At 50.3% G+C, this 26954-nt stretch overlaps 1 protein-coding gene across 2 annotated transcripts; it reads left to right on the top strand.

The window, feature by feature from the left end:
- The first annotated feature begins 553 nt into the window (after positions 1 to 553).
- On the top strand, positions 554 to 26737 carry NUP160 (nucleoporin 160). 2 transcript variants are annotated; one of them, XM_021556057.3, is made up of 35 exons: positions 554 to 762; positions 936 to 1146; positions 1958 to 2180; positions 2265 to 2343; positions 3566 to 3680; positions 6722 to 6880; positions 7750 to 7827; positions 8352 to 8449; positions 9040 to 9124; positions 9361 to 9429; positions 10061 to 10144; positions 10589 to 10759; positions 10844 to 10943; positions 12078 to 12243; positions 12788 to 12903; positions 13010 to 13170; positions 14276 to 14409; positions 14681 to 14751; positions 16210 to 16369; positions 16826 to 16895; positions 19632 to 19730; positions 19975 to 20094; positions 20763 to 20858; positions 20953 to 21047; positions 21669 to 21765; positions 21857 to 21962; positions 22080 to 22240; positions 22775 to 22835; positions 23917 to 24027; positions 25000 to 25123; positions 25330 to 25431; positions 25666 to 25807; positions 25996 to 26121; positions 26196 to 26300; positions 26375 to 26737. In XM_021556057.3, exons 1-35 carry the CDS (start codon positions 560 to 562, stop codon positions 26459 to 26461), a joined length of 4185 nt encoding a protein of 1394 aa, XP_021411732.1. In that variant the 5' UTR covers positions 554 to 559; the 3' UTR covers positions 26462 to 26737. The 2 variants fall into 2 exon arrangements, with proteins under 2 accessions (XP_021411732.1, XP_077640424.1); XM_077784298.1 differs by having other exon boundaries at positions 12063 to 12243.
- Positions 26738 to 26954: the final 217 nt, after the last annotated feature.

The raw sequence follows: 26954 nt of genomic DNA, 5'->3' as shown, positions 1-26954 counted from the left end.
CTGGCCAGGCCCAGTGCTGGCGCTGCCACTGTGTGGTATTGCGGGGGGATGTGTGGCATCCATGGGATGATGGGGTCCCCACTGCCCTCACCAGTATGGGAATATGGGCTCTGCCAGTGGCTGGGTTGGGTGTGCTGGACATGTCCGGGAAGGCGGCTGTGGCTGCTTCGCCGGGATGAGGTGTGGGCACAGGTGGGTGTCGGGAGCTGGCAGGGTGGGTGCTGCTGAGGACACATGCCCCCACTAAACCAGACCTCCTCTCCTGTTCCCCAGTGTCCTGCCCCAAATTTCATAGATCCTCCTCAAACCCCTTCCCCAAATCCCCCTTTACCTTCTCGCAAAATCCACTCTCCCTGTAGCCTTCTCCCCAGAGTCCCCTTCCCACATCTCCATGCCAGATTCCCCTCCCCAGACCCTTTCCCCACCGTCCCGCCTCAGCCCTCCCCTCTCCCCCCTTCCTCTCCCTCTTGCCCCCGTCCTCCCGCCCGCCAGGGGGCGCCCGCTCCCTCCCCTTCCCGTCGTGCCCCGCGCGGCCGAGGCGGGAAGGCGGCGGCCCAAGATGGCGGCGGCTCTGGCGGCGCGGAGCTGCCTGGAGCTGAGCGCGGCCGGCCGGGCCCCGCCGCGACCCCCGCAGGAGCTGCTCTTCGTGCCCCCCGGCATCGCCCCGCTCCCCGCCGGGCGCTACGGCGACAGTGCCGGCGGCTTCTGCTACCAGGAGAGCGCGCAGCTCGGGGCCGCCACCAGGAATCGCTGGGTGCGATGGTGAGTGCACGCCCCCGTCCGCCTTGCCTCGCTCAGACCCTCCTCATCCACACCTCTCCCTTCTCACCCTTGTGAGACCCTCCTGTCCCTCAGACCCTCCTCATCCTCGTCTCTGCCTTTCTCTCCCCTCTCGGACCCTCCCCATGCTCAGCTCTGCCCCTCTGTTTCCGCAGGAGCACGTCGGGGGACACGGTGGAGCTGGTGGAGGAGTCCCTGGACGTGAACCTGCTGAACAACGCTGTGCGGCTGCGGATCCAGGGCTGCCCGTTCCTGCCGGGCGGGATCCACCTGTGCGAGGTGCAGAGTCACCTGGTGGTGCTGCTGCTCACGGCGCAGACGGTGCACCGGCTGCTGCTCCCGCACCCCGCCCGCCTCTACCGCAGCGTGAGTGCCGGGAACGCCGCCGGGGCCGGCGCAGGCGACCCCGACTCCACAGGGAGGGCTGGGGAGGGGGTGGGTGACCCAAAATACAGCGGGAACAAGAGGAAAAGTGGAGGTTTGGGGAATTTAGAACTGTCTTGGTGTTCCGCCTGCGTCATGTGGTGACTCTGGAGCTGCAGGCTGGTTTTGTCTGGATTGGAATCTGTATTTCATGGATCCTAGGTAGGGTTTATATCACATTTACCATCTTCCCATGGATGTGGGTTGGAACTGGATGGTTTTTAAGTTTTTCTCTGTCTGAAACCATTGCAGGATTCTGTGATTCTCCCCATTTCTGACTTTTCCATTTGTGCCTGCTTCTTACCAGGATCTTCTCCTCTCTTGGAGAGCTTCTCTCTCTAAGAAAGCTCTGGAGAGCTATCCCAAGGGATGACCCTGTGCTGTGGCAGAGCTGCTCTTCCTGGGATTTGTGACCAGTGGTTTTCTCTGAGCTATGCCAGAGATTTTTTACTGGAAAAATCATTTTGATCAAGGAGACAGTTTCCATTCCATCGATGTCTGATGTTTTTTTTTCCCTGTGCCTTAGATATATGTGCTCAGGATTTGATGTTTTATGGAATCCTCTAGGATCATGGAGTCCAGCACTGCCAAGGCCACCCATGTCCCCAAGCAGCACATCCACACAGGATGTGAACTCCACTACTGGAGCCTGTTCCAGTGCCTGATAATCCCTTCCATGAAGGAATTTTCCCTGATATCTAACCTAAATCTCCCCAGGCACAACTTGAGGCTGTTTTCTCCTGTTTCCCCACAGGAGCTGATAACGGAGAGCCAAGTTCAGTCTGTGTTTACAGATATCAGCAAAATCCACATCAGGGATCCCTCCAATTACTACGTGATTCCCAGCGTGCCGGGGCTGGCTCCCAACTCCGTGGCCTCTGCAGCCTGGCTGAGCAGCGAGGGAGAGGCTCTCTTCGCCCTTCCCTCCGCCTCAGGAGGGATCTTTGTCCTTAAGCTGCCTCCTCCTGATGCTCCTGGTAAGGATTGGGCACTACACCCCCTCTCCCATCTTGGAATTTCATTTAATCTTCACTTTTTGATTTTCCTTTTGTTTTTTGAAGGGAGTGTTTCTGTCGTGGAGTTGAAGCAGAGCTCGGTGGTGCAGCGTTTCCTCACAGGCTGGATGCCAACTGCCATCAGGTGAGTGCCTGGAGAGAGATAAACAGAGCTAATTTTGGCTTTTGGATCCCCTCACCTGGAATTTTTAGCTTGAGTCACACATGCACCTATAAATACTCCACCCGAAAAAATTAACGGGGTCACAGGAGCTATCAGTGTACGGAAGTTGGGGGTGGAATGCTGGATTAGCAGGGTCCTGCTGTTCCATGTGTCTATGAATATGTTTCTCTAGTAATTGGCCTCCAGGGATTTGCCCAGGATGTGGCTCGCAGCCAGCATGGATTAGGGATTACTCTGCCCTGGTGCTGAGGAGCCAGGCGCGTTCCTGACCAGCAGAGGTTATGTGGGGATCACATGGATGCTCCGTGGTGGGATGGGCTTGTTAGAGTGGTTTAGAGTGCACAGCTGAATCCTAGAGCCTTTTTCTTGGAAGTGGGAGTGAGTCCCTTGATGCCCTGAGTGACTTTGACCATTGTGGGTGTGTTGCCCAGGGGCTGGCAGGATCCTGGCAGGATCCATCCTGCCACATTGCTCTCCTCAATTTGCTGCTGTTTCAGGTTTACTTATTTACTGTTTATTGTTTACTTTTGGGGCCTGAAGCTGCAATGGTGTCCTTGGTTCTTGGGCTGGAAAAATATGGTTTTGTCTAACTAAACTGTGAAAAGAACTTGCTAACACTTCATATGAAGTTCAGAGTTACATACTATTGCAGTACAGAATCTGGAAAAAAGGAAAGTTAAGGCATTAGGCTGTCAGGATCCTTGCTCATGTCTTCTTGCATCCTTGTCAGGGGCTGGCAGGATCCATGCCAGGGGCTGCTTGGATCCTTTTTTCCCTCTAGATCATTCACCTGTGTTTTGGAAGTACCTGGGGATGGGGAAGTGGGAATGTGCTTCAGTTCCACTAAAGCAAGTGAAGAGCTGGATGTCACTGGTGTGGTGGGATCTTCTGCTCTGGGGATGCTGAAACGTTCCCTTCTCCTAATCTCACCTACCAGTTTATTTGGATTTAAGCACAGTGGTGGAACCCCACTGCCTTGGATCTGTGCACCTGCCATGATTTTAGAATTATAAAATCCTGTAACAGTTTGTGTTGGAAGGGACCTTAAATAAAGCTCATCCAGTCCCACCCCCTACCTAGGGCAGGGACACCTTCCACTAGACCAGTGTCCAGGCTGAGTTTGGATGCTTCCAGGGATGGAGAATTTTCTGTGGAGGTGTTGATGTAACCTCTGGTTTTCCAGAGGTGATGGTGGCCCCTCAGATGTGCCCGTCAGCCTCTCCGTGCACTGCCTGGATCACGATGCCTTCCTCTTCGCCCTCTGCCAGGACCATAAGCTCCGGATGTGGTCCTACAAGGTGAGCAAACCTGGGTTTGGGGGAGTAAAATGAAGCCCAAGGAATCACACGTTGGCATGGATCTGTCTCCCATTAAATTGTGGCTGTGGCTTCTCCACACTGGGATTTGGGACAATATGTGAGAGCTGTCGTGTTGTGTGTTTGTAGCAGCGTCTGTGAAGCAAGGGGTTTCCAGCCCAGCCTCATTCCTGTAGGCACACAGTTTTGTGTGGGAATTGGGAGTGGGGCTGTGGCCGAGCCTCATCCCCAGTGGGCACAGCTGTGAGCAGCACTGACAGCAATGAGCCAGGGAGTGCCCAGGGCACTGAGCAACCACCAAAGGGGACAGAGGGCACACTGGTGCAGTGCATGAGCAATGAGAGGTTATTAAATGTTGTGCTGAAGGACAAGATGAGCAGACACTTGCAGCCTTCTGAGGTGATACGATGTTGCTGTGTATGGGCAGAGACCTGAAGCCTTCTGGTGAGGTGTGGTGATACTCTGGATGGATTGAAGCCTTCTGATACTGTATGGCGATACTCTGTGTATCGTGGCCCTTTCAACTATAGCTGCTGCTGTGGCGTATGCTGTGACATATGGTGACCTTGATGTGACTCTGGATTGGGCTGTAGGGTGAGGTACAGCTGGAGACAGAGCCCAGCCTAGTGTTGAAAGCAGTGGGAGAAGCTGCCTGGTCCAGACCAGGGTGATTTTGACACCTGGGATACAGGTGAGCGACTGGGAACATAACGGGAAGTAACTTATCAAGTGAAGAACAGAGTGTTTTATCTACATGGAAAGCTTTGTGGAAAAGAGAAACCATTAAGACTACTGACAATCCTCTTCGTAGTGTTTTACCATGGGCAAAGTCATAAGATTTTAAGACTGGTGCAAGTATTGCATTTAGTGTTTGGAAAGAAGTTAGGGAAAGAGTATGGGACCTGGACAGAGCTGCCAATGTGCAGAGGACAAGCTGGGAGATGTGGCACACCTCCAACTATTCAAAGTGGAGAGTATTCTTCTTGCAAGAGTATCAACAAGGTGAGACTGGAATACAAATGCCCAAATTTCTATATCTTGAAAGGATCTTCAACAATCATCTGTCTAAATGGGCAGTGGACAGGCCCCCCAGTTTGCCTGGTATCCTGTATGGCATCAGAAGAAGGTATGGGCAGAAACAATATTGAGCTGAAATGGGTTGAATAAACCAAGCTGTACTCCACATCGGGTGACTATATGTAAACCAGGATATTTGGAAGACCCAAGTCCCAAATTCAGAGTACAGTGTGTGGAGGAGCCATTGAAATACCCACAGTGCACACTGGGAAGGAGCTGCTCCCTGGATAGGAACACTGGAAAAGAACACTATTCAGTTGCAGTCATCCAGCCAGTCGAGCCCTTACTATCTCTCAGGGGACCCTGCTGTCTTTGAGTGCAAGTGCTGGTACCAGCAGGTTTCCCAGAGGGAGAAATTCAGAGCACAGTGCCTGGATGGAGTGATTCCATAGCCTATGTGTGAATAATTGTCCCTGTTTGAGTAAATGGGAATAGCATGAAGGAGCCCAGCTGTGGAAATGACAGAGCCCTTAACCAAACTGGTGACTTGAGCTCAACTTCTCCCGGTGTTTCCCATTTTTCTGTGCTTTGTTTGTAGCTTAGCCAATGTTCTGTCTTGGAATTTGTTCTTGTTTATATTACTGGATGGTTGTCTTTGCATATTATCCACATTAGAGCTAGTTTTGTAAATGCATTTATATTTTGTAAATACTATTTTTGTTTTTGTATTTACATTTTATGCAGACAGAGGGTTGTACTTGCATTTTATCCACTCTATATTGATCTCACTGTTATTTTATTAACAATTGTAAAAAGATTATAACTTGGAATTACATAGCTGTATAATTATTGATATTGTTAAAGTTGTATAGCTATTGGGGTAATTGTGTAGCTGTTGATTTTGTTGATAAACTGGTGTTTGGCCTTTGGCTTATTCTTGTATGTTGCTATTGATGCTGTCAATATTCTAGAAATGTAAGTATAAAGATTTTAGTGATATCTAAGTTTAGAGAGTGAATCAAGGTCAGTACAGGGATGCATTCCAGAGTTGGTGGAACTTACAAAAGAGGTACTTGGACCATGTTTACTATTTCTTCTGCAAGGGCCCTGTAGAGAAATAGTAGACATAGCATTTATTTAAAATAATAAAAAAGGGGGAATTGTAGGCACACAGTTTGTGGGAATTGGGAGTGGGGCTGGGGCCGAGCCTCATCCCCAGTGGGTACAGCTGTGAAAAGGTGGGCAATGTTGAAGATCATGGAGTGCCCAGGTGTGACTGCCCAATCACCAAAGGGAACAGAGAGCACACTGGTGCAGTGCATGAGCAATGAGAGGTTATTAAAGGTTGGGCTGAAGGACAAGATGAGCAGACACTTGCAGCCTTCTGAGGTCATAGGATGTTGCTGTGTATGGGCAGAGACCTGAAGCCTTCTGGTGAGGTGTGGTGATACTCTGGATGGGTTGAAGCCTTCTGGTGTTGTATGATGTTACTCTGTGTATCATCATACAATGTATGTGTGGTTGTCTCAACTGCAACATACACATTCCTGTGATAAGGGTTGTTTCCAGACCTACTGGAGTGTTTGGGAAGGTAGGCAGGAGTGCTTTGAAGCCCAAGGAGCCATCCCAAATGGATTTTCTCCTGCTTTCAGTGGTAATGAAAGTGTCTTTGTCAATAGGAAGTTAATAAAAGCCTCTTGCTCCAGATATTGAGTGCCAGAGCTAATGGAGCAGCACGGTGCTTTCACGGCTCAGTGGCACTGGAATGTGCTCTGGGAGGGAGGGGAAGCTTTCTCTTACATGCCTGGGCTGTGGCAGCCTGTGGGAAGGGGGTCCAGGTGAGCTGGGAGAAGCTAAGGAGTGGTTCAGGTAAATGTATGGAGCCTAAATTAACATCTGTTGAGGACAATTCTGGGCAGATATTGTCTGGAAGGGGAAGGAGAGAAGAAGTTTATCAATCCAGAATATTTCCTAAGCTGCTCTCCTGATGCTTTTGTTGATTGCAGGATCAGATGTGCCTGATGGTGGCGGATCTGCTGGAGTTCATGCCGGTCAGCAGGGACCTGCGGCTGGCGGCCGGCACCGGGCACCGCCTGCGCCTGGCCTTCTCCCAGTCCCTGGGTCTGTACCTGGGAGTCTACATGCACGCTCCCAAGCGAGGGCAGGTATGGAGCCAGGGCTCTTCAGGCTGCGGGAAGAGCAGTCATTCCCCTAGGACTTGGGTTTGGAAGGCAAGAAATAGGGAAAAGTTTAATGTGTGACCCTCTGGAGGAATCAGTGGTTTCTAAATAAACATTTGTCCCCTCACAGCATTGGGGGATATATATGCCGGAGCTCTGGGAGTGGAATTCCCTGTGTGACTAAGCTGATCCATGAGGGCTGGTTCACTTGTTTACCTCCTGCTCCTAAAGTGTATATATGCCGTGGGAAAAGGAAAGGTCCAAAAGGAGCTAAAAGCATGGAAATGCTAGTGGTGTGTTTACACCAGGCTGCTGGGAGTGTGTGGATGCTTCTGCAACTTGGGGAGAACTTTTCGTGGAGAATGATATATTTAGCAGGAGGGAAAGGACGGCACAAACCAGGCTCATCTGTTGGAGAGCTTATCCCTTTCTCCAGGGAATTTCCACACAGAACAAGAGTGTGTAACTTGAGTCCTGCTGTCCCACGAGTGCTCTGCTCTGGAAAGAACATGCAGAGCTGGGTCTGTAGCTGAGGAATTGGGGCTTTCACACCTTAGTTCCCTTCTTATCCCACATCTTGTGGTCGCTGGGTGTGGTGGTCTTACAGTTTTTCAAGTTTAGTGTTTGGAAAGACTTGAGAGTCCTTTGGGTCCAGGCAGGGATGAGTGTCCTTAGGGAAAAGGGTGAAGCCAGGATATCTGTGCAGGGGGTTCAGTGGTGTGCTCAGCTCACTCCTCTTGTCCTCTAGGTTCTGTGGCTCCTAACACCAGGCAGGGAGATGACTGGAGTGATGATATTCCATGAGATGTGTTTGTTTAGTCTTTCAGGAAATGATTTATGAGGTGTGTTTGTAGTTTTGTGTCTTCCAGCTGGTGAGCACTGAGAGCAACCGCTACAGCCTTGACCACATCTCCTCCCTGTTCTCCTCGCAGGTGAGAGCTGAGGCCTGGACTTTGGGATTTAAATCAGAGTTACCGGATGGTTGGGTTGGGAGGAAACCCCTTAAAGCTCATCTTGTTGTTCCAACCTCCTGCTGTGGGCAGAGACACCTTCCACTAGACCAGGTTGCTCCAAGGCCTGTCCACCCTGGCCTTGGACGCTTTCAGGAATGGGACAGCCACAGCTTCTCTGGGCAGCCTCAATACCCTCACAGGGAAAAACTGCTTCCCAATATTCCATCTGAATCTCCTCTTTCTCAGTTTGGACTCATTCCCCCTTGTCCTGTCACTCCAAGCCCTTGTCCAAAACCCCTGTTCATCTTTATTGTAGGCTTCCTTCAGGTACTGGAAGGGGCAATTAGTTCACCCCCCGGCCTTCTCTTTTCTGGGCTCAACAATTCCCAAAGCCTGTTAAATTCCACAGGGGAATGTTTTGCTGTTGTTAAGTTCCCACCTTTCTCTGCTGTACTCTAATTTGGGGGATAAGAAAGGAAATTGGCTCTTTCCCTCTTTCCTAGGAGACTCTGGTTGACTTTGCCTTAACCTCAGCCGAGATTTGGGCACTCTGGCACAACGAGGAGAATCAAACTATTGTGAAATACATCAACTTTGAGCAGTGAGTTTTGGGCATAGATCACTGGGATAACTGCAGGAAAACCTTTACAGAGCTCCTCAACCTAGAAATTTATACTCAGCCTGCTAGAACATGGAAAATGTAAAAATCCAGGCAGCAAGGTTGCTGAAAGTGGAGTTTGAGTGTGGCAGAGGGAGTGTTGTGCTTCCCCACAGCTCCTTCAAAATAACCAGGTGGTCCCTTCCAGGAAAAAACATGTTTTGGGGAGATGGTGATGGGAAAGGATCATCCCTGAATCTAAAGCTGAGAAGGTGGCTTGTTGCAGAGCCAGGGAGTTGAACAATGGATGAAAAATGCTGTGAGTGTCCAAATTTTAGAAGAAGCAGCCACTGGTCAGTCTGGGAATTGCAAGTGAGCTTTGGGATGGGGAGAATGTTGATTTAAATGAAGGATTCCAACCTGTTCCATCAGTGTATAGCTAGGAATGCTACAGCTGTTAACCTCTCCTGCCAAAATCTGTCCCTTGTCACACAAGCCTCCTTTTCCACATCCAGAGGGCTGTTTTTGCTGATGAAAGCTACAGGTTTAGTTCAGGTGAATGCCAAGTTGATTCCAGAATTGTTTCCTTCCAGGAATGTTGCCGGCCAGTGGAACCAGGTGTTTGTGCAGCCGCTCCCTGAGGAGGAGGTGACAGTCCGGCAGGATCAGGACCCCAGGGTGAGCACTGTAGAGCAGCACCAAAAATTAATGAGGTCACTCAGGAGAGAAAATAAGCAAAGAATAAACAAAATCAGCTGTGTGCAGGAAGCCGTTTTTGATGGCAAGTTGGAGCAGGGTGTAGACAGAAACACAGATCCAGGGGATGATGTTGGTAATGGGAGGACAGACTAAAAAACAGCAGCTTAAATGTTCTCCTTATCCTTGAGCTTCCTGAACTTACAATCTTTATGCAGGAAATCTACTTGGAATATCTCTTCATGCCGGGTCGGTTCACTAATGCAGCTATCCAGAAGGCTTTGCAGGTAAGTGAAGGAGAATTTGGGATGCTCTCTGTTCATCCTCTTCCTGGCCCTTTAGATGTGAGGCAGCAGGATTTCTTGGAGCTTTTGCCAGGCATGTTTTTATGGGGAGTCCCTGGAGCGAGCTGATGGCTGCTGGGCTGTGCTGCAGCTGCTGTATGCCCACAGCTGGAGACAGAACCTGGAATCCAGATAATTGGTTTCTTTCCCCCTTGGATAGCACAGCAAATTGCTGAGCTTGTTTTTCATTCCTGCTGATGTAGCCAGGAGAATGGGGACTCAGCACCCTGTGGTGCTGTTTGTCAGGATATGTCGTGGAATCATGGAATTATTAAGGTCAGAAAAGCTCTCTGAGATGGTGGAATCTGACGGTTCCCTCCAGCGCTGCCAAGACCACCACTAACCCATGTCCCCAAGTGCCACATCACATGGATTTTAAATCCCTTGAGGTATGGTGGTTGCACACTGCCACACATCCATGTATCCCAAATTTAGCATCCAGACCTTTCTTTTAACACTTCATCCCACAAAGTGCTGGCTGACACTCTTGTCCTGCTTTACCTCAGTGCTGCGTGAACCTTTGGTGAGACTTCTATTTTGCCTTAAAATCCAAGTTTCTTGTGCTGTTTTGCAGATCTTTTCTCAAGGAACTGAGATGCACATGGATCTGACATGGGATGAGTTAAGGAAAGAGGTCACCTTAGCTGTGGAAAATGAGGTGAGTGGACTTTCCTTCCAGGATATTGTGTGGTACATGGTGTCATGATATTTTAGGTGCCAGGTGACCCTGCACCTTGATTTATCCTTTATTTCTCCAAAGGGAATGATGTAACTTTTTAAAAAGTAGAAGTCTTCATCCTTCCTGCCTGGGGTTTTCTTTCCCTCTTGGGATTTTGGAATCCTGGCTGTTCTTTCTCTGCTCCCTGCATGCATTTTGATCACCCATAACACGGTGCCCAGACCACCACCATGCAGAGCGGTTGCTCATCATTTTGGAAGAGAATCCAAAATAGAGGGATTATCTTCCAAATAATCCAAATAGCAGTTATTAGGAGATCTACCTGAGAGATCTCTATGTTCTTTTTGGGTCTGATTTCCCTTGTTTTATCCTATTTTTTATTTCACTTGGCTGTTCCTGATTCCCTTGTTTTGCCCTCCCCAGTTCCAGGGCAGTGTGACAGAATATGAGTGCTCCCCAGAGGAGTTTTGGCAGTTGCAGGTGGAATTCTGGTCCAAGTTCTATGCCTGCTGCCTGCAGTACCAGGAAGCTCTTTCCCGGCCCCTGGCCTTGCACCTGAACCCTTACACCAGCATGGTGTGCCTGCTAAAGAAGGTGAGGCTGGGTGGTGATGAGATTCCCTGAACAAGTTTCTCCAGAGGATTTGGGAAGCTCAAGGACTTTCTCCTCACCTTTCAGGGCTCCATGTCCTTCCTTGTGCCCTGCTCTTTGGTCGATCATCTCTATCTCCTCTCCAACGAGCACCTCCTGACCGAGGATGATGCTGCCATCTTTGAAGGTGAGAATACATGGAGTTTCTTCCCTCCTGTCAGAGATGTGGGAGCTTCCATAGACACCCTTGAAGAGCTCCTGATCCATAGTTGCATGGAGACAGCTTTATTTTGGTTTTGCAGGGGTACTTTTTTTGTGAAATTTGCCATCATGCTCACACCAGCAATTAGAAAATAGTGTCAAGGCTGCCAATAGCATCGTGGAATTGTTGGGTTGGGTGAAATTCTTCCCTGTGAGGGTGGGGGTGCCCTGGCACAGGTGCCCAGAGAAGCTGTGGCTGCCCCATCCTTAGAAGTGTCCAGTGACAGGTTGGACAGGGTTTGGAGCAGTCTGGAATAGTGGAAGGTGTCCCTGCCCATGGCAGAGGGTGGGACTGGATGGGCTTTAGGGTCCATTGCAACCCAAACTGTTCCAGGATTTATGAGATGTTTTCACATCAGCTGTGGAGAAGGGGCTGTGCTGTTCCTTGTCTCCAGGAAGTGAATGCCAGAGTATGGAAAACATGTCATTAATATTGTCACCACAGTGCCCTCTGTGTTTTGCTGGCCCTGGAATGCCATTTCACTAAGAAAAAGGCAATGGAAAATGTTACCTAAGCTCCACTTTCATGCTTGAGTGATTTTTATATATTTTTATAAATCAGGATCGTCATCTGTTTGGTTGAGCTTTTTGTGGAGCAGAGGGAAGGAAAGCTGGAGGCCTGGGCTGGATGTGGGAGCCCCAGCAGTTCCTTCCCTGACTGTTTTAAACAGTCACGGTCTCAAAAAATGGGATTTAATTTAAAATCTGACTCATAAAGGATTGCAGAGCCGAGCTGAACCATTTTCTTCAGGATGTATTTGTTTGTACTACTTGTTTTCTTTCAACCTGTGGCTGGAAAAGATCCCTTGGCAAGAATTTAATTTTTTTATTGTTGCATCATTTTTTATTTTCTGGACAATAAAGCCCAGATCTTTCCCTTGTCAGCTCCTGAGCTTTAATTCAGCCTCCTTGTTATTGGGGAAGGTTTGGCACAGGGAACTAACTGGGACCGATCTGCTGTTACTGGCGATAGGAGCTGAACTAACTGGCTTTTGCATGGTCTTCCCACCTTCCCTTGGAAATCTCTTGGAAAATACACAGTTAGATTCTTTCATTGCAGATTTGGAGATGTCTCGTGATGTTGTCTGTCTTGTCCAGTGCCTTCGCCTGATTGGAGAATCAATTTCTATGGAAATGGCATTCATCATGGAAATGGCTTGCTCCCGCCTCCAGCCTCCAGAAAAGGCTGCAGAGCAGATCCTGGAGGACTTGATAGCTAATGACACGTAAGGAGATGTGTTTTCCAGAAGCTTCTCAGAGTGGCTGAGCTGGGATTTTCCAGAGCTGTCTCTGCTTGACATCCAAGGGCATTTGAGTTGTGTGGGCTCTCTGCCCTGTGCTGAAGGAAGCTTTTCCAGGGATGGGGACCATGGTTTGGTGTTGTTAACAGGGTCTCCCATCCACAACCTAGAGAGCAGAAGAGGCACAAATTCCTGTAAGGTGTAAAAAGAAGTACCTGGAGACAGTAGGGAGAGGTCAGAGCCTTGGTCAGACTCTGTGATCCTGTGTGGTTCCTGTGCTAACCGAAATTGTTTCCTTGTGGAATGCCAACTATCTGGCTGTTATTTCCTGGTAGCCTGAGGGAGTGGAATAAATAGACTGGTCCCTGCAGGCGTTGCAATAAAACTCACAAGCTAGCCAAGGATTCCAGTTATGAATGTCCAGGCTGATCAGATACTGATCCTCACTGGAAGGGAGTGTAAGGGAGCCCTCTTCAGTTGGAACCTCAGGTTGCCGTTCGTGACGATGAGGATATTTTTGATTTTGCAGAGAAAATGTGATGGAGGATATTCACAGCAAACTGCAGGAGATCAGGAACCCCATCCATGCCATTGGATTGCTCATCCGAGAGATGGACTACGAGACAGACGCTGACATGGAAAGAGGTGAAAGCTCTTTGCCAGCTTCTGGGAAAAGCTAGGAAGTGTCCTTATCCTGGGAATGCTTCCTGCCTGTGTGGCTCCTGGCTCACCTGGGTGGTTTTCCCCTCAGCTCCTCACCTGGCGCTGCGCATGAGCCTGTCCCAGCTGTTTGGCAGCAGCACCGCGGCGCACGTGGTGTGCGGGGGGGTGGCCAAGATCTGCACCGTCCGCTTCCTCCTCTGCCGGGACCTGCTCATCCTCCAGCAGCTCCTGCTGCGCCTCGGAGATCCCGTGAGTGCAGCTCCTCGGACCTGGGAATCCTGTGGGGTTCTGCTGGTGGTGCAGGGTGGAGCTCTGTCTCTTCCCACAAGGCTGTTGGAATAGCCCGAGGCTTGGGCAGGTCTTGCTCTCCTCCAGCTGCTTTTGTCTTCCTAAGCAAAGCAGCCTAATTCCCTTTATTCCTCGATGAACATCCAGGAAGCAGGAAGTGAAGCTGTATTTGTGGGAGGAGGGCATGGATTCCAGCCTCCTGTGTGACTCAGCACACGTGCAGCTCTTCCAGCTATCCCCTGTCCCTCTCCCAGCAGCGATGGCAGCACCATTCTCTGGCAGTGCACTCCAAGGCTGCAGTTTCAGCCCCTTGGAAGCTGCTCCAGCCAGAGCAAACAGCCCCCACGATGGTAGCTGTGTTTGGAGTGGTGGGATGGACTGGTCTGGGTCTGTCCCATCAGGCCTGAGGCCACGTGAGACATGGTGCTGCTGCTTTGACTGATCACAGCGATGCGGAACAAGTCCCCACACAAGGACCGCCTTGTTTAAACCAATATTATTTGCTTAAAAATAGTCAGGAGTTTCCTGGTTGTAAATAAATCCCTTTTTCCTGGATAAGGTTATTCTGGTAGTATTTAAGGTGCATTGCAAGGTGCCCTCTGGAGCTGGGCTTTCCCAGATCGTGAGGCATGTGACCTGCTGCTCTCCCACCTTGATGTACCTGTGTCCTTCAGAAGCTCAGATTGTTTCATCTCCTGTGACTCGTGCTCTTTGCTGGAGCTTATGGAGACCCTGACGTGATCTCTGCAGCAAAGCCATGATTTCAGTCAATCCTGGAATGCTTTGGGTTGGAAGGGCTGTGGTGTCTTAAAGACTGTTTAATTCCAAGCCCCTGACATGGGCAGGGGCATTTGCCACCAGGCCAGGTTTCTCCAAGCACTTTCCAATCTGGCCTTGAACATTTCCAGATGTGGGACAAGAGTCCTGCTGGCTCTCTGGGAGGGATGAGTTCCTGCCAGGCTGTTAAGCACCTTACTGTTTGCAGAAGTGACAAGCTGGGCCCGACACAAACCTCTCTGGTTGCCCTTGTCCTGCCATTGTGCCAAGCTCTGGGCTTTCCTTGCAGATGGTTTTGGGAGGGGGACAGCTCTTCCAGTCCCAGCAGGACTTGCTGCACCGCACCTCTCCCCTGCTGCTGTCCTACTTCCTGATCCGGTGGGCGAGCCAGTGCCTGGCCTCCGACGTCCCTGTGGACACGCTGTAAGTCTCTACCTGACCTGGCTTTGAGTCCTCCTTCATCCACCTGAAATGCCCTTCCTGGTGTGGAAAGCAGGCGGTTGCTGTGGGAGTATCACTCCAGGAGCACTGGGGAGGGTTTTTTTCCCTTCCATGTTCTGAGCTGACTCTGCCTTGTGCTAAATCTGCCCTGTGAGGCCTCGCTGTTCTGCGCTCCGTAGGAGTTGAACAATGAACACAGTTAAAGCGGGAGGCGTTTTGTTGTCTCTTCACTGATGGCTCCTTTCTTCCCTAGGGAATCTAATCTGCAGCATCTCTCTGTGTTGGAGTTAGCAGACACCACGGCCCTGACACCACACAAACTGGGTAAGGTGTCCACGGATCATCAACTCTCCCTTTCTGTTATTTAAGCCTGTCTCTGCCACCTGAGGGAAGTGCTTTATGCAGGGAGCTAATGGACTGTGTGGTTGAATGACCCTGATTTAAGTGGGGATGTTTGTCAGGCTGTCCACAAAAAAAAACCAAACAACAACAAAGGATCTTGGAGTGCTGAACTCTGATTTTACTCTCAGCCTGAGAAGGATGGGAATGCCTCACTGAGCCAAAAATTTGCCATTCTAACCCTGGCAGCATCAGCCAAACTTACCCCTTATGTACTTTATAGTGGCTATAAAGGTCTGACCAGGTCTGTCACAGAATCCTGGAATGGCTTGGGTTGGAAGGACCTTAAAGCTCATCCAGTTCCACCCCCTGTCATGGCAGAGACACCTTCCACTAGCTGGAGTTGTTCAGAGCAACCTGCTCCATCCAACCTGTCCTGCTCTCCAGCTTTTTCCCTACAGCAACTAAGAGCAGCAGCTCAGAGAAGCAAGAAAATGTAAAAGTACTTGCTCAAAACCTGTTTGAAAATATGGAAATAACTCCCCAAAACATTTCAGCTGATATTTGGTTCATATTTCTAAAGTTTTGCTGCAGAGATGTAACTTTTGGGTTAGTTTTATTGGGAGAATATAAGGCTGCTTAATTAGGGAAATGTGGGCCTTGAAGTGGTTCCAGAGGGAGGAGGTGAACAGGGATGGGAAGGAAACATGCAGGTAAGAGCCTGCTGTGACTAGTCAGCACTTGGAGGCTGAGCTACTTCAGAGGGAGCTGGGGAAATCTGGGACAAACAGGCAGCAGTGCCACGTGTGAGCTGGGAAAGAGCTTCCTCCACTTTCTGACATGGGTGATCCTCAGAACCCGAGCTCTCCCTGATGGAGAGTCTGGGTGCAGGAGGCAGCTGGAAATGTCAGAGAAGTTGAAAGCATCCTTTGTGTCTGCTGGTGTCGTGGGTTATTTCTTGGCTGGCTCGTGAGGAAAGTCCTGTTTGGCCACTGTTCTTTAGGGAGAAATATGTGAAAAATAGGGAAGGAGGTGGCAGCTCGGGGAGAGGCGTTGGGAACAGTCAGTAAGGGGGGATTTTTGGGGTGCTGGAATGAGGAGGGAGGGAATAGAACAGCCAGCTCAGCACTCTTTCAGCCCTGTCATGCTGGGAAGCTGCAGCTGTGCTGGGAATAACAAGTGGAGAGGGAGCAGAGCCCTTTTTTTGTGTGTTTTAATTGAGCTGTGGTTAATAAACACTGCAGGATAGGGCACTTTGATCTCCTGCTGCTCCCTCTGACTTAACCAGACAGCAGGAGAAATCCAAAACCAACAAGTTGGAGTGTGGAACATGCATTTGGTTTGCCCTGACTTAATCTGTGCTATTTGGGTTGATGAGCAAAGGACAGGCTGGAAAACCTGGGATCTCTTTTGCAGACTCTCTCCTTTAATTTGTACTTTTAGTATCCGGCCCTCAGACAATCGTGGAGCTCTTCTTTCAGGAAGTGGCCAGAAAACACATCATATCCCGACTCTTCCTGCAACCAAACACCTCTTTGGCTGAGACAAGTTTGAACTGGCCCCACCTTATCACCTCAATAGTGGCTGATTTTCTTCCTCTCCTGTATCCTTGGCTGTGAATCCATTGCCACTGACCCTCCGGCCATTCCAAAATCAGTTTTCCACCCCTAAATTTCCACGACACACCTCCTGAAGGAGTGAGGTTGTTGGCATTAATGGGATTTGTGGGTATTTTAAGATTTCACAAATTTCATCCTGTTTAGGTGCACAATAGAGGATTTGAGTTTTTGACTTTAAGCCCCTGAGCTCTCCCTACTTGATTTGGTAGGGTGTGATGCTGGGGGATTTGGAAGGGTAACAGGAGCTGGGGGATTAGATGTACTGGTGATTTTGTTCTAATATGGATAAATCTTATTACAGAATAATGATTTGTATAAAGAGCAGCTTAATCTTCTCTCCTTTCCCCCCGCAAAAGGAGCATGAGAGGCATGTTGGCTTCCAGACTAGTTCTCCAAGCTCTCCAGACTGGATTCTCCTGTGTTCCTTAACCTCTGCTCAGATGGCCCAGCAATCCCAGCTTCCTCTTTCCAGAGTGCCTGATGGGGAGCTGTCAGTACACCCAGCTCCAGGTGAGTGCATCACGCCAGCCCTCTCACAAGTGCTAGGAACTCCCTAAAATATCACCTTTCCAAATCCTGGAGTTCTGCTTTCCCCTAGTCATGAAGTCCTGGAATGGTTTGGGTTGGAAGGGACTTCAGAGCTCATTCAGTTCCATCCCCTGCTATGGACAGGGATACTGTCCACTACCCCAGGTTGCTCCAAGCCTGTTCAAACTGGCCTTGGACATTTCCAGGGATGGGACAGCCACAGCTTCTCTGGAGTAACCTGTACTAGGGTGTCCCACCCTCACAGGGAAGAATTTCTTCCCAATATTCAATGTAAATCTCCCCTGTTTTAGTTTAAAACCACCACCCCTAATCACTGTTCTCTGAGCTGAGACGATGCCACAGAGTGTTTGATGGGGAGTGATTTAAGATTGTGGAATCCCAGAACAGTTTGGGTTGGAAAGGAGCTTAAAGCTCTTCTCATTCCACTCCTCTCCCATGGGGGAATTATCTTCTGCATTTTCTCTTTCATCTGTTTTCAAGAGCATCCAGATACTCAGGTTTATGCTATTCCCTTGCCATGGAGGAGTTTATTCTCCCAGGGCTTTTCTGACTCTGTGATGCCACGCTCCTGAAACATCTTTGCTGAGCCTGTTTAAATAACCCAGCAATCCTAGAGCTTGTTGGCTGCTGGTGTGCCCACAGCCTTTCCTGTACCTCCTCTGTCCATGATTGTGCATGGGACCTAGGTTCAGAAGGATTTCTTCAGCCCAGAAAGGGCTCATCTATTTATTAAATGTCCTTATTAGTAAAAAAAAAAAGTGTGAGAAACACCTGTCATCATTCTATCTCTGGCTGCTCCTGGCATCCCAGTAGCAGAGATGGTGAACTCCTGATTTCCCAGGGGTTTTAGACTGCTGTATTTCAGATCACTGTTCCTCCACCTTTCTCCCTGTGCTCTTGGCAGCTTGAGTTGCTTGTGCTTGAGTTCTGACCTGCACAATTCCTTGTCTGCAGCTCCACGTGATCTGCAGCTTTATCCGTATCTGGGCATTCCTGGAGGCACCAGGGCCAGGCAGGCTGTTAGTGACGACCTGTTTTTCAGCAGAACCTTTTATCCTCCCAGCCCCTCATACCTGGGGCTGAATTGCTTCCTTTTGTGTTGCTGCTGAGAAGAATTGAGAGAAGAATTTCAATTCTTCAGAGCTTTTGAGGCAGGAAATGCCAAGATTGGAGCAGCATCTTCTCCCTCCTGGCATATGTGCAGGCTTTGAATCTCCTCGCATTTCTTTCGCCTCACTGGTGTCTCCTTCAGGCTTTTATCTTTGCAGAGCCTGGCTCCTCCTCCTCCCCACTGCATTCTGTTCCTCTCCCTGATCCCAGTCGGTCACGGAAGCCTGGATTAAGTGCCTTGACCCCAGGGAGATAACAGCAGCTTTGCTGTGAGCATGGTGACCCAAACTGTGGGGGTACAGGAGGCTCCTTACAAGGAGCAGACAGGCAGAGGGGCAGTCTGGTGACAGAGCAGAGGCTTGGGACATGGGCCAAACCTCTCCGTGTTGCTCATTGTGTGTGACAAGCTGGAGCAGGATTTATCCCTTGTAGCTGCTAATCCAGGGAGTGAATCCTGGCTCCAGATACATTGCCACGTGGTTTTGAGAGGACTCACAGCCAGGAAAGGTGAGGCAAGAGGTGCTGGTGGTTTGTCCACCTGTAGAAATGACTTGACTTCCAAGTCCTGGTTTCTCCTCCCAATTCCTGCTGAGTCCCATGGCCCTGCTAGCAGGACATGGCTGCTTCTCCAAGGATGACGAGGATGCTGTGCTGGCACAGGCCCAGGTTGGGTCATTTTGCTTTGTCTGTGCCCTCACTGCCATGGGCACTCCCTCCCATATGCTGTAATCCATGTGCTTCCTTGGCTGCTGGCCCTCTCCTGCACAGGTATTCCCCTTCTAGCACCTGCCTTGCCCATTGTAGTGCAGCCTTTGCTCTGCCCTTCATGTTCTGTCCACATTTCTCCTGCACTTCCCTGCAACAGGATGTAGGAAGAATCCTGTCTGATTTTTGGAGCTGTGTTGGGAGCTGCTTCTGAAGTGCTTCATACAGACACTGGAGCTGTTCAGAGCAGTTTTTTTCCCAGGAGCATGTGGGAGATATCTCCCTCTTACAGGCCTGGAGCAGCTCTGCTCTGGAGAGCTGAGAGACCTGGTAATGTTCAGCCTGAGAAGAGAATGGCTCCAAGGTGTCCTGGGAGCCTCTTCCACTGCCTAAAGAGGCTCCAAGAGAGCTGGAGAGGGGCTTTGGACAGGGACCTAGACTGACAGGATAGGAGAGAATTGCTTCATACTGAGAGGGAGCAGGGCTAGATGGGGTATTGGAAAAAATTCTTCCTTGTAGGAGAGCTGAGGCTGTGGCATAGTCTGCCCAAAGAAGCTGTGGCTGCCTCATCCCTGGAAGAGTCCAAGGCCAGGTTGGACAGGGCTTGGAGCAACCTGGTCTAATGGAAGGTGTCCCTGCCTTTGACAGGGACATGGGTCTGGATGGGTGTAAGGGGTCCCTTCCAACTCAAATCATTCCAGGATTTCATGATCAGTGCATCCAAGGGACTTTGAGTCTGGAAAGGGGCAGCCCTTGAGCTGGAGAAGCAGGATTTGAGCACAGTAGCTAAAGGAGCCACCAAAAACTTGCTGGTCCTGGCTGCCTGCAGATCACAAGTGAGCATTGACCTGAATCCAAATTCCCATTCCTTCTCTCCTGTAGGAATATATCCGACTGCTGCAGCCATGGTGCCACGTGAACATGGGCTCCTGCTGCTTCATGATGGGCAGGTGCTACCTTGTCATGGGTGAAGGGCACAAGGTGAGGCCTTCCCTCATCTCCTTCCTGGGGTCTGGGACCTTTTCCCTTGGGAGGGGGAGGTGTAGAGGAAACATCCTTCCCAAGCTCTGCCTCCATTGGGAACGAATGGGATTGGAGCGGCACATGTGATCTGCTCTTGGGAAGATCTCACAAGCTCAGGACAGTCTGTGTTGTCCCCTCACCTGTACAGCTGGTGGGTCAGTAACCTGAGGGGACAACGAGCTGATTCCAGGTCTGCTTCCAGGCTTTGGATTGCTTCTGCCAAGCTGCCTCTGAGGTGGGAAGAGAGGAGTTCCTGGACAGGCTGATCCAGCCTGAGGAGGGTGAGGTGGTCTCCACGCCACGCCTGCAGTACTACAACAAGGTATGGTCCTGAGCAGGTAAACTGACACCAAGTCCTTCCACACTGGAGAGGGAATTCCTGCTCAATCCTTGGTTTTGTGGGAAGTGATTTGAGCCTCAGGAAACTTAGCTTTTGGAATGTGAAATGTGTACTTTCTTTTCTTTGTTTTGGGGGTAATGACAAGCTGAATATGTGAAATTTAGGTACTTTCCACCTATTGGTTTCCTAATAGCCAAGGACGCTTTGTTATCCAGCAGAAAAAGGCAGCTTGAGATCCAGATGCTGGAAGCAGAAGCCAGACACGTCCAGGCTTGATGTAACATGCTGCCTAAGGCAAAGGTTACTAAGATCTGAGGCAAATTAAAATGAATATGTTTAAATTGAGATATGATCTTTCTTCTGCATAATGCTGTAGTTCAGGCAGGCTTCAAGCCTGGAGCTGGGCTCTTGGTGAGGGATTCCCTGGATTTAAGATCCAGAAACTAATTACTAGTGCGGAAATGCTTCAAAAATCCCCCATGTACAGAGGTGAATCCTCCAGAGAAGCTATGGTCCTGTTGTGCAGGTATTTCATCCAGATCCCTGCAATTTACCCAAATATTCCCCTTTAAGGTCTAATCCCTTAAATATCTTTAGGGGCAGAAACAGCTCCTGAAATAAAAACAACAAAAAACCTTCCTGCCTTCCAGGTCCTTCGCTTGTTGGAGATGCTGGGTTTGCCAGAGCTGGTCATCGAGCTGGCCACCCTGGCCATCATGGAATCAGCAGATGACTGGAGAAGCCAGGTACAGCCACTTCTTTCTCAGCAAGCTGTTTCTTCAGGAACCTCTTCCACAGGGATTTCTTGCTGGGTTTATAGCTGATTTATGGTGTTTTCAGGCTACTTTGAGGACCTGCATCTTCAAACATCATTTGGATTTGGGGCACAACAGTGAAGCCTATGTAGCCTTAACACAAAACCCAGATCCAAGCAGGTAGGTGACAGGCTTATGCCTTTGTTGTGGAGGTCCCATTTTTCCATGAGACTGAAAGGAAAATTACAATTTAGGGGAGGGCATGACTGCTGTGTTAAGTTGATGTGTAGAGGTGGGTTTAAAAATGTAGAGTTCATTTTTGCTGTTCATCTGAAGGACACATGGGATTGGTACCCTTTCAAAAGAGGAAAATGGGAGGAAGAAAAACAGGGAAGAGACTGAAGGATCATGTGTAGTATTCTCTGTTTAAAAGCTGCCGAAGCCTAGTTGACTTTGTTTATTAAAAATATTCAGTTTTGAGTTTTCAGTTTGGAAAGTGAAGTGAGTAGAGAAAGCTTTATCCTAGCAGAGGAAAATGTTGGAATAAGAGGGGAGGAACATGAATGTTTTTTAACTGAGGGAGGGAGGCTGCCCTCCTGAGAGGCCTTTCCAGAGGATCTCTGTTTCCAGTATGGGAGAAACTTGAAGGCTTAAATTGGTTCTAAGCCAGGAAAAAACCTGCAGAGCTCATCCGGAAGCAGGAGCTTCTCACAAAGTGGTTGTTTGTGGCTTAAATCCCGGGTTTGTTCCTGCTCCTGGGTTTATTTCTGTTCCTCCAAAGGGTTGTGCTTCCCTCTGCAGGCAGCTGGACTGCCTACGCCAGCTAGTGGTGGTTCTCTGTGAGCGATCCCAGCTCCAGGACCTGGTGGAATTTCCTTACGTGAACCTGCACAATGAGGTAATCCTGTGCTGGAATCACGGCTTGGGGTGGGCCACAACCCTCCCTTTTAAAGGGATTATGGACTCATTGGAGCCTCTGTGTGCTGCAGGTCGTTGGGATCATCGAGTCCCATGCTCGGGCCGTGGATCTGATGACTCACAACTACTACGAGCTGCTCTACGCCTTCCACGTGTACCGGCACAACTACCGGAAAGGTGAAGCTTGGGATGGCACCTTGTACCTGCCCACCCACCTGGGACACCCTTTCCCTGCCCCTGCCAGGTGTGTGGCCTTTCCAGGCTGTTGGCTGATGCCCTTTTCCCCATTTCCAGCTGGAACGGTGATGTTTGAGTACGGCATGCGGCTGGGCAGGGAGGTGCGGACACTCCGAGGGCTCCAGAAACAGGGGAATTGTTTCCTGGCTGCCATTAACTGCCTGCGGCTGATCCGCCCGGAATACGCCTGGATAGTGCAGCCAGCCTCTGGAGCTGTGGTAAGAGTGCTGAGCTTCCTGAAAAGGAGCTTCCAGAATCCTTTCTGATGGGAACAGAGACACTGGACTTCTTAATCTGCTGCTTGTGACCAACTGTCTTGCTCTCCTCATTGACCCTATCCATTACCCTTGTGCTATTCCCTCCTTTTTAGGGCAGGGTGGGAAGCAGGATAACTTTTGGGAATGGGCTGGTAGATGGATGTGGGAGTACATCACCTTGTGTTGAAGACAGCAAATATTTTGGGGGGGTGTGAACAGCTGGCATACCAGTCCAGAGGAGAGTTAGTGTGTAACAGGGGTTGTGTTTCAAATCCCAGTCAGGACTCAGGGAGGTGGTGGCTGCAGCCTGGTCACCTGATTCTGATCTTCTTGATAGCTGGGGACAAAGTAACCTGAATTCCCAAGGGACTGCACAGCTTCCCTGGTCCAAAACAAGGCTTGAAATTGAGAACTCTTGTTGGGATTTATCCTATCTGTGATTTACCCTTCAGACACCAGGTGGGTATAAATCCTCTTTCTGTTTTTTTCTGCAAGTATGAGCGCCCGGGAGCGTCCCCGAAGAGGACCCACGATGGAGAGTGCATGGCTGTTCCCAGTAAGTGCCCAGTCCCAGTCCTTGCCATGCCTTTGGAGTTTCCACAGCCCCTCTGCAGCTCCCATGGGAACTGACACATGGTTCAGGGCAGCTCCTGCCTCCACCAGATCAATAATTTGTGGATTTTAAGGTCATTAAGTCTGCCAGTGTCTCCCAGTTGCAAACACGCTGCCACTGTTCCCCAAGGAATACAGCAATTTCCCCAAGGGAGCAGCTATTCCCCAAGGAGCTCCTGTGCAAGCTCCTAACAGCTTGATGCCTTGACAGCACTTTTTTCCCAGTGGAATTAACTCGTAATTTAAAACAAAACCAGCTTTTTGAGGCAATTTCTAGTTTTTCAAGGCTGTTTGTGCTTTTGGAAATCCTGTTGGGAATAAGCTCTGCCTTTGTCTGCCATAGCCCAGGATGTGGGATCAGGTTATCCTCAGTGTTCCAGTAGGAAGATTTAAGGTCAGGTATTTTTAAACCTGCTTTTTCTGAAGATTTTTTTTTTGTGGCATGTACCTGGCAGGCAAAGCAGCAGCTGTTCCCAAATATTATCTAACATCTGGAGGAGGAGGAGCTGGAGGATGGTATCAAGGACATAAGCACAGTCAAGGGAGCAGGGAAGAGTCAGCAAAATCCTGATTGTTCCTTTGGTGCTGTTTGGGGTACAGATCCTCTTAGGATGGCAGAGGGGTGTGGAGATGCTTTTACAAGGGCCCCGGGGAGACCTCAGAGCCTCCTCAGTGCCTAAATGGGCTCCAAGAGAGCTGGAGAGGGGCTTTGGACAAGGGATGGAGTGCCAGGACGAGCGGGAATGGCTTCACACTGACCGAGGGTGGGACTAGATGGAATGTTGGGAAGAAATTCTTCCTTGTGAGGGTGCTAAGGCCCTGGCACAGGTCACCCAGAGAAGCTGTGGCTGCCCATCCCTGGCAATGTCCAAGGTCAGGTTGGACAGGGCTTGGAGCAACCTGGGATAGTGGATGAGTTTTAAGGTCCCTTCCAGCCCAAACCATTCCGTGATTCCATGACATTCCGCACAGAGCCCAAAGAGCCCTTTTTGAAGCACTGAAAACTCGGTATCCATCTGTTCTAGCCACTCACCAGATTGAGATCCTGGAGCTGGAGGATTTGGAGAGGGAGTGTCTGTTGGCGCGGATCCGGCTCACCCTGGTGGAACACGACGTGTCAGCAGCAGCTGTGGCAGGTGAGGGGGGTTCAGCCACTCTGTCCTGTCCCAGGGGCAAACCCAGAAGCTGCCAAGGACCAGCAAATTCCCATCCCTACCATGAAATCCAGCCACTGATTTCAGCAGGGTCTGAGACACACATCAGGGGAGCCAATTTTAAGTTTTCTGTCTTTTTTATGGCTTTTCTAATCTCTAGTGGTTTGTAGTGGGGGTGGGATGAGCTTCTGAGTTGTGAGAAAAAAGACATTTTGGAAGTCATGGAAGGATAGAATTACTAAGGTTGGAAAGATCAAGATCATAAAGTCCAGCCTGTTTAATTGATGAGTAATTCATTTTCCTGGACAATCCTGCTTCATGGAACAGTGTTAAAAAGTCATGACAGTTGTTCCTTTCTGGGAAGTGGGAAGGTGTAGCTCTCCCACCTGGAGTGTTTTAGTATCTCTGGTACAAGTTACACAACATGTCCACATCTTTCCCCTCTAAATGTCAGGAGGAGGTGACTTCCCAGCACGGGATTGCAGGGAAAGGATGGAACAGCTGCTTTGAGGGAAGAGTAGTGACGTAGGGAGCCGAGTGCCACAGTTTCTGTGCTGGCAGAATATGTATGCTTGGATGCAAGCCTGTGATGAGGCCGTCCCCTCCCTGACCTCAGTGATCTTGGGGATCTTTCTCCAACCTTAACAATTCATGATTCTCAACAGCAGCAGCATTTGCCTATCATGTATTGTTACCCATGTCCCTCTCCAGCTCCTTCAGGGACAACTCTGTGGGTCACAACTGCTCTGTCCAGTCCCTTCAGGGGTAGCTGTTGGGCTCAAGGGATGTTCTGGAGGCTGGGAAAGCCTCCAGCCATGGATTGAGGAATCCTGCTGCAGGGTGTTGGAAGCTGTTGGCCCCCTCCTGCTGTATCTCTCAATGAGTAACGCTGGGCAAGGCCCTGGTGAGCACTGGGGTGTTATTGAGGCTTTACCTGCTCTTCCTTCCCTTCAGGCAACTCCACACCCGAGGAAACGGTGTCTCTGCTGGTCCGGGCTGGGCTCTTCGACTCAGCCATCACCCTCTGCCAAACCTTCAAGCTGCCCTTGACACCCATCTTTGAGGGCCTGACCTTCAAGTATGTCCAGGTGCCTTCCCACCTCGGGGAACGCAGGGCTGGAGGGATGCAGGGGCTTGGGTGTGGAGCTTGCCCAAGAGCCTTCTTTGCCTGCCAGTCCAGCTGGGTTGTTCCTTGGGAATAGTCCTGCAAGGGGGGGCTTTGATGCTGGTGGGAAGGTCTGGGCTCTGGAGGGACCCACCTTCCCATGGCTTTTGATCGTGCAGGTGCATCAAGCTCCAGCTGGGAGGGGAAGCGGCACAGGCCAAGGCCTGGGACTGGCTGGCAGCCAACCAACTCTCAGCCCTGGTCACCACCAAGGAGTCCAGGTAGGTTTATCTCCATAGTTCAGGAGGGGGAGGATCTGAAGATGGGAGCTCTGTGCAAATCCAGAGGGTCACAGAGGGTCTGGCCGTAAAACTCCTAAGGCCAGAACTCTGGGCACGGGATATAGGGAGAGCTGGGCTTCCACCTTGTCCTGACATCACTTGGAGCACACTGTGGACTCACAGATGGGGCAGGAACTGCTGGCATGTGGTCCATGGGGAATTGTTTCTTTGCAGTGCCACAGATGAAGCCTGGAGGCTGCTGTCATCCTACTTGGAGCGTTACCCATCCCAGAACAGCCTGTACCATCGCTGCGTCATCAACAAGCTCCTGGCACACGGGATACCTCTGCCCAACTGGCTCATTAACAGCTACAAGGTGAGAGCAGGGAGACAGCCGTCCCAAAAACCCCAAAATTCCAGGTGTCCCAGAGCTGCCGTATCACCTTCGCTCCAATGGACACCTGCCAGATGCTCTGTGCCCAGTTCCAAGGCTCAGAGCAGGTTCTGTCAGTGTGGTCCCAGTCCTGGTCACATTCCCTGGCTGAGTTTCCCTCTTTCTGGCAGGAAGTGGATGCTGCTGAGCTGCTGCGCCTGTACCTGAGCTACGATCTGCTGGAGGAGGCTGTGGATTTGGTCCTGGAGTACGTGGATGCTGTGCTGGGCAAAGGTCACCAGTATTTTGGGATCGAGGTGAGCTCACCCGCTGTTGGGATGTGGCGGGATATTCCCTGGGGACATGATATGAGGGTTCCTGTCTGTTCCAGGTCCCTCTGTCCCCAGTGTCTCCCACAATGTGGCTTCCCTACACTGCCATTGACCAGCTGCTGCAGGCGCTGCGGGAGAGCAGCGCCAGCGAGAACAGCGTCGTGGTGGGTACCCGAACACCGGGATGGGAGGGGTGGTGGGACAGGGTGGGATCCCTCATGACTCCTGTGTCTCCCAGCTCTATGAGAAGCTGAACGACAGGATGGAGGACTACCAGCAGAAGGTCAGCGTGGCCACCATGGAGCGCCTGTACTGCCAGCCCTAGTCCAGGTGACATCCCCAGGAGTGTCACCATCCCACCCTGTGGTGCTGGTTTTACCCATTGTTTTTCCATAAGGATCCGGTTCGGGGAGGTGGAGTGCCAAAGGGCATGTCCCCTTGCTGTCCCTTTTGTGGACAGTGGGTGAGCAGCAGAGTTGGGGGTGTGTGGCCATGACACCCCCTTGCTCTCTGCCGCCTCCAGCTATGGAACTGTTGGGAATTTCTTTTATTTATTGGTATGTTTTTGGATCAACTTTAATAAAATGGAAGTGTTATTTGAGGTGTGCATAAGGATGTGATGGGAAAAGTGGGGAGTGTGGTGCTAATCTCCAGGGGTCATCCCTATGCTGCCCTTGTCCTAGGGCTGAGATTAGGGCAGGATGGAGCTGTAGGGCCCTGGAGAAGAACAGAGCTTAGATCCCCAGCGGATGTAGCTCAATGGAGGTTCAAGGGAAGGGGGTTATAGGATAATAAGGGCCTGAAGCCCCCAGGAAGAA

Source organism: Lonchura striata, chromosome 6, assembly GCF_046129695.1.
Source record: "Lonchura striata isolate bLonStr1 chromosome 6, bLonStr1.mat, whole genome shotgun sequence".
Classification (NCBI taxonomy): Eukaryota; Metazoa; Chordata; class Aves; order Passeriformes; family Estrildidae; genus Lonchura; species Lonchura striata.
This window is presented reverse-complemented; position numbering and strand designations above follow the sequence as displayed.

What these genes read in the sequence shown, in the direction of transcription:
- NUP160 (XM_077784298.1), top strand. Translation starts at nt 560, where the DNA reads ATGGCGGCGGCTCTGGCGGCGCGGAGCTGCCTGGAGCTGAGCGCGGCC. An exon ending in CCTGACACCACACAAACTGG is followed by an intron (nt 14,752 to 16,209) that starts GTAAGGTGTCCA and finishes TTGTACTTTTAG; the next exon opens with TATCCGGCCCTCAGACAATC. An exon ending in GTCAGCAGCAGCTGTGGCAG is followed by an intron (nt 24,028 to 24,999) that starts GTGAGGGGGGTT and finishes CCTTCCCTTCAG; the next exon opens with GCAACTCCACACCCGAGGAA.